Source organism: Crassostrea angulata, chromosome 2, assembly GCF_025612915.1.
Source record: "Crassostrea angulata isolate pt1a10 chromosome 2, ASM2561291v2, whole genome shotgun sequence".
NCBI lineage: Eukaryota > Metazoa > Mollusca > Bivalvia > Ostreida > Ostreidae > Magallana > Magallana angulata.
The window spans coordinates 53,711,752-53,723,438 of record NC_069112.1 but is presented as its reverse complement, the minus strand read 5'-3'; the positions used below and the strand labels follow the sequence as shown (position 1 = coordinate 53,723,438).

General features: G+C 31.9%; 1 protein-coding gene across 1 annotated transcript; it reads left to right on the top strand.

Annotated features, from left to right (window-relative positions):
- The first annotated feature begins 5,993 nt into the window (after positions 1-5,993).
- LOC128170550 (uncharacterized) lies at positions 5,994-7,381 on the top strand. Its single transcript, XM_052836335.1, has 3 exons — positions 5,994-6,092; positions 6,412-6,645; positions 7,113-7,381. Exons 1-3 carry the CDS (start codon positions 6,017-6,019, stop codon positions 7,379-7,381), a joined length of 579 nt encoding a protein of 192 aa, XP_052692295.1. The 5' UTR covers positions 5,994-6,016.
- Positions 7,382-11,687: the final 4,306 nt, after the last annotated feature.

The following is an 11,687-nucleotide window of genomic DNA, read 5'->3' as shown; positions in this document are numbered from 1 at the left end:
TTTAAAATTAGATTCATTGAAAGTGGGCTTAAAAAATATTATATTGAACATGGTTTGTATAGATATTATCAGAAAGCATTTTCTTTACTGTTTGACATCAGCTAAAGAGGCTATGTAGTGTCATCATGAATGTTTATATAATCCCCATAGTATCATTCAAAGTAACAACAATATTTGTTCAGTTTTGTCAAACTGTTTTGGTATTATTTCGCATTTTTGTTTGTTTTCAAAATCAAAATTCGTATACAATTCATATTATTTACACTTTTTTTTCATACAGGTTCGCATATCTGCACTGATGTACCGGTCAAGTTCCGGCATATCTAAAAAAAAAAAACAAAAAAACCTCATTTCCTCCGATTTGTGTATACTACAACACCTTTTCTTCTTTGGATGAAATTAAACATCAATAAAAAAAGGTATTGGTATTCTGTAATTAAGATGAAATATGTCTCCTTTTATATCTTTTTTTTAGTTAGTAACTTTTTAATATTTATCAGTTGCTACCCATACAACACAGTTGCTATTAATGTATGTTTCTGTTTAAAATCTGTCACGATCAATCTAAATTGGTTTGACTTTTACCTCTGCTTATTCTAAACCCAAAGTGAATACATATAATTTTATATAAATTTATGTAAAAAAAAAAAAAAAATTAATATTCTTGCAGTGTAAAATAATAACCATTGCAACTGATACATTTTGACAGGTCGAGAAATCTTAACACTGGAATTGAAGCGGCCTACAGTACATGTTTGATATTTAAAAAAAAAGTCCACAGTCACTTGGAGTAACGAGTTTTTACGTGCTGTCAAAACGTTAGTGTCATATATCGCAAAAGAGGGATGAAAGGTTGGTAAATTATTTAACAAATACTTATTTAACCGTATACGGATAACCAAAGTGTTCAATATTCTATCTATGCAACTATAATTGTGAATTTAAATGCAATATTCGTTGGATGTAAAGTTAGAAATGCTTACTTTTAAACCCGGTTTTGAGTTTAACACCATTGTATATAACAATTTGTATATTGTCATTTGTAAGACGCTACAGTTGATTCATAATTCGTTCCATGCAAGACTGACATTTGAACTAGCTTCATTCGTGAGATTTATATTTCTAGATTTTCAAAGTAATGTACTATTTTACAAGGGGCTTGTACTACGTCGAATTTTATTGTGTTTTCAAGATACGAGGGTTGTTAAAAAAGTTCGCGGACAAGTTCGATTGTGAGCGGACTATTCGCGTGATACCAGTGAAACCTTTCATATTTAATTTTGACGTATTTTCCGAGAAATATGTTAAGATTTGTCTATTATAAATGCACTTTAAAAAATATACAGATTAATTTTTTGATAACATATGATTCACGGAGCTTGTTACTTTCAAATTGTTTTATATTTTGTACGCATTTTTCCTTATTAAAGAAATGCAAAGTTTAAGCGCATAAAAATAAAGGACATTTCATATGAGGTCACAATACATTATGAAGGTCATTCTTTGAAAGTTTCAATTAAATTGAAGAATTCCTGGCTGTATTATCGCCAAATATGTACGATCTACGCTAGAAAAATGAGCCAAAAACGTGAACGTAAATAGACACCTTGGAGCACCTGGCCGTCATGATATTTGGTGTGCACGCAGACAAATCTCCGATAAAGACCAAAAAGTTCTTAAATGCTACTATTATTATAGGGCACAGGTTTACAACTGGAACTGCACTTGGAATTGAAGGTTTGAAAATGGAAATACTGATGTCTTGAGCTCTTGCAGCTCCCCAACCCCCATAAAGCCCGGATCATGCATCCATGGATTTCACTTTCTTTCCTTATCTGAAGTCGAAACTGCGTGGACAAAGATTTTCGGACCTAGATGATTTATGATATGACACAAAAGACATTTTTAAAAAAATTGACAAATAATGTTGTGAACATGCGTTTTAAAAATGGATTAATGGCATGAAAAGTGTTTAAACTGAAAGGTGTTTACTATGAAAAAGGGTGACATGTTTAAATTTCCTTTCAGTAGTTTGACGTCACCAGACTTCGTGGAGATATGAAATAGTGCTCCGTAAATCCAATTCATGCAAAATAAAAGTCGCTGTATCTTTTAAAACATTTTCAAAATCATATGATATTTTATATACTTATTTTTAATTGATGGTCATTCAATAAAACATCTTCGGAAGTACACAGTATTTCCGCTGTAAATCACTTTGTCCGCGAACTTTTCTAACAACCCTCGTAGGTACAGCAGTTTCATCAGGGGTTATTTCCTGTCAACTGGTGTCATATCGTAGAAGTTGCTCACAAACACCAGTTTCGTCTGTTTAAAGGCGGCTAATGGAAATAAGTTATGATCAAGTTAAGGTTGGATACAGAGCACGTATTTTGTGTTATGTGCATTTGTATCTGTACAAATCTATACAATTTCCGTTTGCTAAGCTTTTTTTTAATTTATGTGGTTTTTTTTTATTTAGGTGCGAGCGATAGACGATCAAGATACATAAATGATGCTGCCGAATTGGTTTTCTAAAATAAGAATTCGTTTTTTCTGAGATACTGATATAAATACTAAAACTACAGACCAAATCATGTTAAACATTTTTAGCAAAAAAAAAAAAAAATTATTAGGGTTATCTTTGTTTTCTAAAGCATTTATATCCAACGGGAATATAGTTCATACATGGATCAACACGGTTTACAATTAATAGCGGTAGATAAACAATCCATTTTTAACAAGATTAGGAAACACATAGGAACCACAATTTTATGTTAATGTATACAGACATGCTCCAGGGAATGAGGATTGATATAAACAAAGTGCAGAAAAAAAATCCCAAAAAGTCCGGTACAAAAAAATCCGCATGTAGCTGTCATTATAGTAGTGAATTAAACTAAATCACTTAAGACAATTTTCATAGCAACGGAATGAAAACATGTATAAATTAAAAAAAACCAACACCTGCAGTGATACGATTTTGAAAACTTGAAATCACTAAAGGTTTGCCAAAAATGAAAATGAAAGGTACGTTTTATGTTAACTCAAAAAAAAAAAAAATAATAATAAATAAATTAATTTTTGGTTTAACAATATTTGTCCATACATCTCTAAACCCAGTCGTCTATGTTGTATTCCATGTTGATTACTTGTATTTTTCAAAATGACTTTCACAAAACATCTTAATTGCAAAAACTTTCTTTTGAACGAATTGTTGAATTGACTAGATGGACCGTATAAAATCAATCTCAGTAACAATTGCACATTCAATAGGAGCAACAGAAAATGGATAAAATAGAACGGAGGCAATTGTTTCCCTGTATATTGTAGGTGACTGAATGGTCGGGAGATATATCTAAAACAGCAAAATATCACCTTTTGGTAACTCTAACACGAGTTATGTTTGATTTTTTTTCTTCTTTTATTCTCGCTACCTTCACATCAGAATGAATTCCAGAAGAGAGCATTTGATATTTAAAAAGAACATTTCAGTTTTCTTAAACACAAAATTAAACTCGCATATTTCAAAATAATAAATGCATTTTAAGTATTTTGATAATGATACTGTTATGCATTATCCATTTCCATGACTATATTTTTAATGAAGATCTATTGCTTTTGAAAAAACAAAGAAAGTGAATATACTTTATGTATAAAACGATTCGTTATTCAAAGATGGAAAATATTCTGTCGTGTTTATTACGTGATTACCACAAGGATATTAATAGTGGTAGCTTTTGTGACGATTTATATAAATTCAATAATATATTTATGTCAATTATATAAACAACCATTGAAATAAACAAACGGACACGAATACTATTCAATTTGCTGGTACAGTTAATCAACCAACGGGAAAATACACAATTTATTTTAAAATCAAGTAAAAGTTAAAATGGAACTTCCTTATCACGACATAACATATACTCCTGGCTACATTCAGCTATTTTTGTATTTCTTTTTTTTTTCAAAAGATGTAAACTCCTACAAAAAATTTTCCGGGTAAGTTTTGATTAATGAAAGGCGTTGTTTGTTGACATGAATAAACACTTATTGATATTCTAATCTTGGTTCTTTTCATTTAGTTTTGCTTCAACACTGCACGCATCGACTGTATGGGCCGGTGTAAGCAGAATATTTCCCCCGTAGAATAAATACCGGGGTCATTTTTGACGTATAAAATGACCCTATTGCCTGAAGAAAACGTGTCATTATAAAGAGCACATTCCGTCCGTTGTCTGTCGTTGTCGTCGTTGTCGTCGTCGTTGTGATCGTCGTCGTCGTTGTAAACTTTTCACATTTTCCTCTTCTTCTCAACAACCACTGGGTAGATTTCAACCAAATTTGGCACAAAGCACCACTAGGTGAAGGGGATTCAAGTTTTTTCAAATGAAGTGCCACGCCCTCTTTAAAGGGGAGCTAATTGAGAATTATTGAAAATTTGTTGGTATTTTTCAAAAATCTTCTTCTCAAAAACTGTTGGGCCTGAAAAGCTTAAACTTGTGTGTAGGCATCCTCAGGAAGTGTAGATTTATGTCTGTTCAAATCATGGTCCCCGGGGGTAGGAAAGGGCCACAGTGGGGGGGGGGGGGGTCAATTTTAACATAGGAATATATAGAGAAAATATTTTAAACAATTTCTTTTAAAAACTATTTGGCCTAGAAAGCTCAAATTGATGTGTTACCATTCTCAGATAATGTAGATTCTAGTTTGTTCAAATCATGGTCCGTAGGGGTAGGGCGGGGCCACAATGGGGGATAAATATTTACTTAGAAATATATAGAGACAATCTTTAAAAATCTTCTTTTAGTGACTTTTTGGCTAGAAAAGCTTAAACTTGTGTAGAGGCATCCATGGGTAGTGTAAATTCAAGTTTGCAAAAACACATTCCCTTGTGGTAGGGCGGGACCGTGATGGCAGTTTGAATTTTTACATAGGAATATATAGAGAAAATCTTTAAAAATATCCTTGGAAAGTTTTCGGTCCAAAACTCTGTACTTAGTGTGAAAGCACAGGTTATGCATATTTAAGTTTGATGAAACCATGATTCCCTAGAGAAAAGTTGGGCCACGAAATGGAGGGGGTGGGGTATATAGGAATAGAGAAAAATCTTCTTACAGGTACAACAACAAAAGGGGCTTGGTATTTACCAAAAAATAAGAGTAGATTAAAATTGGCAGATTTTCAATTTTTTTAGCAAGATCTACTGTACTCAGTTGTCAAGATATTTTGATACTGTAATGCTAATTTAATCAGGGTTAAAGCAGTTGTTGCTCAGGTGAGCGATGTGGCCCCTGGGCCTCTTGTTTAATCGTTCCACAGTTTGGGGTCATTTTTCTATATCGAAAAAAAAACCAAATAGGTTAAAATATTTTTTGGAAGGAAAAATTAATTTTTTTTAAAGTTTATATATAAAGACACATGCATGGAAGGTAGACAAGACAATTTGGGATAAGTATCACATTTTTATGTATATTTTTAATTTGTTTCCTTATAATTATGCTTTTTTACGTCACTTATTCTGTGTGTAATGTACAAGGAAAAAAGGTTCAAAGCTAAGATCAAACGAAACAAAGCTAACAATTTATTAGTATATGATTAACTTAAATATCATGTCTTTTATATTTTGTTTGTAAAAAAAAACACAAAACATATATATAGGAAAACCTTTATTTAATAATGAACATTTTGCTAAATTTAGAAAAAAAAAACTTAAAAAAAAAATAAAATCAAATACGAATAATGTTTGTTATTAAAAAAAAACTATTAATATTAGAAATAGAAAGTTGAATTTTTGAAAATTTGCGTCAAATCACGACAACACTATGAAAGGTTTTGGAAATAGACTTTTACTACGCGCACTCGTTTCTCATTATAAACTGATTATTTTCATATTCCCCAAGTTTCCGGAAGACAATTTGTTTTTCCTTATAAATTATTATGTCACAAATCAGGCCTTCACATTTACAGCTCATCCGCTCCAAGTTTCATTGCTCATATTTTTGGATCAACAATGTGTTCCAGGCATTTTGTACAGATTGCAAACGTTGTTGTATGTATAAGTCTATCAGGGGTCTGCAATGCGTATGGTAAGTCCCGAATTTCTTAGTAAATGAATTTATAACACATATCAGGCATAGGAAAGGTGTAAAATGTTTGCACAAAAACTTGATAATAAGGAAACACTTGTAAACTTTACATATTTAAAAGACGTTTACGTGCTCATTTCCTTAAATTGTAATCTTGAAATATCTTTTTATTTCTATGAATTTTTTTTCTCATATATTTGTAAAACATAATCAGGCTTGAAATGCAAGAGTATAAGACACATGCATGTATATGATATCGTCACTTTTGACGGCTTCGTGAACAATTTTGAGTGAACTGCTAGGGTGTTTGTCATTACAGTGAACCTAGCGCTACACAAACCAGCTTTCCAGTCAAATTCACACCAGGCAAAAGAGGATATATCTGTTGCGAATTACGTTGTTGACGGACTGAAAACGGACCCAAGTTTGGACGGAGGACAATGTGCTACCACAACGTTAGGCAAACAGACATCCACCTGGTGGGTGGACCTGACCAGTATCCACAGTATTCACCACATCACAATCTATTTCATGACCATCAACATAGGCTTAGGTAACTTAAAAACCTTGGTGTATTTGTTTTTATTTATATATGAATAAGTCTATTACAGTCTGTCGAAAACCTTTGAATATTTATTTATTTATTTTTTTTAGGTTGATTAATCAACCAGGCTACTTTTTCATCAATAGTAATTATTTTTTTTTTCTTCTGTGTAAATATATAACTTCTTGCCCATGCTAGGTAACATATGTTGCTTCTAATTTTCTTCTAGTTAATTTCGTTTTGTTTCTTGTTTTAATTTTTTTGTTTAGTTTGTCTATTTTGTTTTGTTTTTATTATTTTCTTTTTGGCCTTTTCGTTTTCTGTTTTTGTTTTGTTTTGTTTTTCGGGGTTTTTTTTTGTTATGTGTTGGTCATGTTTACTTTTATATATACCAACTGTATATAAGAATGCAACTGTATGCAATATCTACTGAGCTATCCTTTTAATTCACTGTACATTATATTCGTTAATTGCAGATAACCATCACGAGATTGCTTCCAGTTATCTAGGATTTTCAGTGTATGTTTCCAACACAACTGATAAACAACAAGGAGTGTTGTGTTTCAAGGACAACGGTTTTAATGAAAGCACGAAGCCAGCTGTCTTTACAACAAAGTGCACTGTCCACGGACAATATGTCATCTACAACAACGAGAAACTAGCTGGAATTGAAAGTCCTGACAGAAACAGTGCATATGTTCTGAATAATCTATGTGAAGTAGAGGTATATGGTAAGAACAGCTAATATTGCCCAGCAATAATTCAACAATCATATAATAAAAATAACGTATCTAAAGATTTACTTTTTTTAGATTATGCAATTCACTATAAATACGTTTTATGTTAATCAAATATAACTGATTATGATTGTTACAATGTATATTCATTGTTATTATCGGTATTACTTAAAATGTATCTGCATATCAGCCTGGTTACACATTTCGTACGGTAAATTAATGCTAGTTTGCCAATCCTTATTGAATTTGTTTTATATGAATGTGTTTAAACTACGTCAGAAACAGGTTTTTTGGAACAAATATTAAATACACAATATGGACACGTCCAAGTCACTTAACTAAACGTTAACTAAAAGGGATGAAAAGAAAAAATATCAAATTTATAGATACATTGCCTTTTGTAAGGTTTATAACATAAACTGGAACAAAAATGTTATTTAGCAAATTATTTTACTTGATACTAATTCGTTATGATGATATACTACATGTACCGTATATTCGGTAAATTTTGTAATCGACTAAATTTCGTTTCTTTCGCGATCTCTTTTAAATTGCAAATAATTGAATACGCAAACGTTATATCCTGTATCATTTTCTATATGAAAATTTTAGAATCGCAAAATATGACTGATGCAAATTAAAAATGTTACAGATTGTCCTCATTTTCGCAAATTTTGTGACATACGAAAAAACCCGGATATACGGTATTCGAAGTATGATTGACGTTAGACCACAACAAAGTTACCGAAGATTGTCGGATAATCTTTAAAACAACAGAAAGAGATCGATAATGGACATTAAACCAAGACAATTGTATGTCATTCAGTAAAATTAATAGAAATTGAACAGTCTGGAAAGATGACTGAATGAGAGATATATACCACTCAGTGACCTTTAAGTTCCCTTTCGGCCATTTTTGACTAACAGATTGGCAGAAATGTATCCGTTTTGAGGGGGGCAGTTATAAACATACATGTAAAATGATATTTTCATTACGTTTAACAATATTCACTCTGTTAAAGGTTGTCAAACAGCTGGGTATTACGGAGCTAACTGTTCAAGTCCTTGTCCACATGTTAACTGCCAGCACTGTCACATTGAGACGGGCACCTGTCAGGGTTGTATGCCTGGGTACCAAGGTCAGCGCTGTCAATTAGGTAAACCGAAATAAGATATATCAAAGACTTATGTAGATTTTATTTTGATTATGTACATGTACTTTTACATTTTTATCTTAAATATTTAAGTTAGTTGACTTTTTGTGGATTTATCGAAAAACTTTCATCGATGTGAAAACTTTATCTTTTGTTTTGTAAGAACAGTTGTCTATGAATTCAAGTCGATCACCATTCAGAACCGCAAAACAAGAGTCTAACAATAAACCTGTATAGATGTATACAAAAGTGTATTTGCAAACTCTGCATTTGATATACAACAAGTTAACCCTTTGCAAATCTTTGCTTACATGATGCATACAAGTCTACTAAATGCATCATATTTGGATGTACCCTGAAAGCGATACTAAAAACAGGAATATTAACCTTTCATTTGAACATCTAGATTGCGAGAGAGGATGGTATGGGGTGAACTGTAATAAAACCTGTGGTCACTGCCGTCACATGGATCAATGTTCAAATACAAATGGAACGTGCCTAACTGGATGTGACGCTGGTTTCCAAGGAGAGCTGTGCAACACAAGTATGTTAAGATTTCAAGTATTGTCAAGGAGGCTTGGTTGTCGATACACTAAGCATTATATCTGCCTAAACTTTTAAGACATGATGTTTTTGATCGTACGGTATCTTAGAGTCAGTTCAAGCATAACTTTTACAACATATACCATAGCATAGGATATCATTGAAGTCTCAAAGCATAGCATTGGAATCTCATACCATAGCATACACTCTCAAAGAATCTCATTCATCGTTTCATACCATATCATACTATCGCATACCTTAGCATAGCATACAACATGATTTTAACTCGGTTTTAATTTTTTTTTAAAAATAAATATTCATATTGCAGATTAGTGGTAAACTTTGGCTTTTTTTCATTTTACCTCTAAATATGTGGAACTCTTCTGTGTATGGAAGTGTTTTCGTTGAAATTTCATAGCATACCATAGCATAGCATATCAGTAGGCCCTTCATGTCTCATTGCATAGCATACAAATCTTAAAGCATTGCATTGAAATCCCATAACATATCATTAAAATCGCATACCATAGCATTGCATATAATTATATACGATATGCATGATTTGACTGTACAGATAAGATAACATTTATACATTTTAGCATTGAAAATTAACTCTTTTGTACAATTTTATACAGGCACATTTGTTTAAAGATAACCTCAAAATGTTCAGGACCATCCTGCCCTCTTAAACTAAATTTTAAAAGATGTATTCATAGTGTGATTCGGAACATGCATAAAGATGTAATATTGATTGTTTATACAGTATTTATACATGTATGTCCCGTTAGATTGTGACACAGGCTGGTATGGGGAAGACTGTAAGGACGCATGCGGACAATGTCGTGATCTAGATCAGTGCTCTAACATCAATGGAACATGCTTGACCGGGTGTAGAGCTGGTTTTCAGGGGGACTTGTGTAATATAAGTAAGTACAATTCTTAACGTATGTATAAAGAACCAAAAATGATACCATTTGTTCTCTTAACATGTCATGTGATAATGTTTAATCCCGGCGTTGCTTGCAGCGTGTGAATTTGGACACTACGGCATTGGGTGTCGCCAGAAATGCAGCGCTTTTTGTGAAACATCGTTCGACTGTAACACCATCACAGGACAATGTAATGGCGGGTGTATGGATGGATGGGAAGGACCAAAGTGTCTTAAACGTATGTCTATCATCACTTTTATCTGTTGTATAATAAAAACCATTATTTTGGTTAAAAGAACTGAATATAATTAAAAACAATGTATTGTGTTTCTTCTGTATGTATACTTTTCATAATTGTCAGCCATTTGTTAAAAGTTTCACTTTTTAGCTTAGTGAATTGCTTACTGTTGCCGTGGTTATATTCAATAACATTTCAATTATTATTTTCAGTATTAATGTTCACAACTGATGCGCATAAATGGAAGATGGAGTTTTATGGAATGTTCTGTATTGTTGCCTTATTACTTATGATCTTTGGAATAATGGTCTCATATTGTGTGTTGACTCGGTAAATATGCATATCGCAGGCCAGTCATTTGTATTTCATAACCTGAATGCTATTTTCACATACGATAAACCTTTCTTTATATAACAAGTGATGCTTATTTATCAGATTTTCAAAGAAAGATGTGTTGATACAGCACGATTATAACGACACAGAGGAGACAGGGACTGGTGGTATATCCTCTCTGTCAGAAATTGATGTTTCCTGTTATTATTACCGAGAGGTTGATGAATCGAACGACATTGATATGTCAATTACAGTTAAGTATAGGTCACAATTTGTCATTTTTTAATTGCTGTTTAGCTGTAGATATGAATTACGTATTATTACATGTATTTGCTGATATGTCATGTCTACAATACATTAGTACACTTTATGCGCAGCCTTAACATAAAGAGGCTAGTTGGTCAACATATTGGCCATTAGATTTTCCTTAATTTTTTTAAATATCATGTAATTAGCTATAAACTATTATTATCATATAGTAAAAAAAACACCTAAAAATGTTATCATCTTTAAAACATAAAATTTCCATAAATTCTTATATGAAACCTTTTAAAGGATATTAATACAGTCAAAATATTGTGACAACCATGGATCCCTCTTGATAAAAATACTTTTAATGTTATATGAGACACTTACATATGCACTGTTAGATGAAAATCGATGCAAAATATGCTCCATTTTATGTCAATTTCTTTTTATGTATTAAGTAGTTTACATTGATGAATTACAATGTGTATCAGAGTTTAGGTTTATGTAATATTATAATATATATGATATTTTATTTCAGAACCCTGTTTACGAAATAGAACAATACGACGAAAGAGTTGAGTTAGAGTGATCCTACGTGTGTACTTGTGTTTTTTCTTTGCGACTTTAAAACCGGATTGCAGATTCAAGATTTTTAATATATATACGAATATTTACGGAACGATTTTGTTTCCGTGGAGTTAGTTTTCCATGACATTGTAATTAATTTTATATCAAAAATATACCCTATCTTGACATTTATATATAATCATATTAGCGTTGAGTAAGAGAATCACGCTGTATTGTTTTTCCTGACATGTCATTACGTGACATATTTTCGTAATCAGAAAAAATGTCTTTTTAAGTAATG

Bases quoted from the DNA above. Each gene is read 5' to 3' on its own strand.
- LOC128170550 (XM_052836335.1), top strand. From the start codon at position 6,017: ATGTGTTCCAGGCATTTTGTACAGATTGCAAACGTTGTTGTATGTATA. The intron at 6,093-6,411 runs GTAAGTCCCGAA...TTGTCATTACAG, and splicing joins AGGGGTCTGCAATGCGTATG to TGAACCTAGCGCTACACAAA. The intron at 6,646-7,112 runs GTAACTTAAAAA...CGTTAATTGCAG, and splicing joins GACCATCAACATAGGCTTAG to ATAACCATCACGAGATTGCT.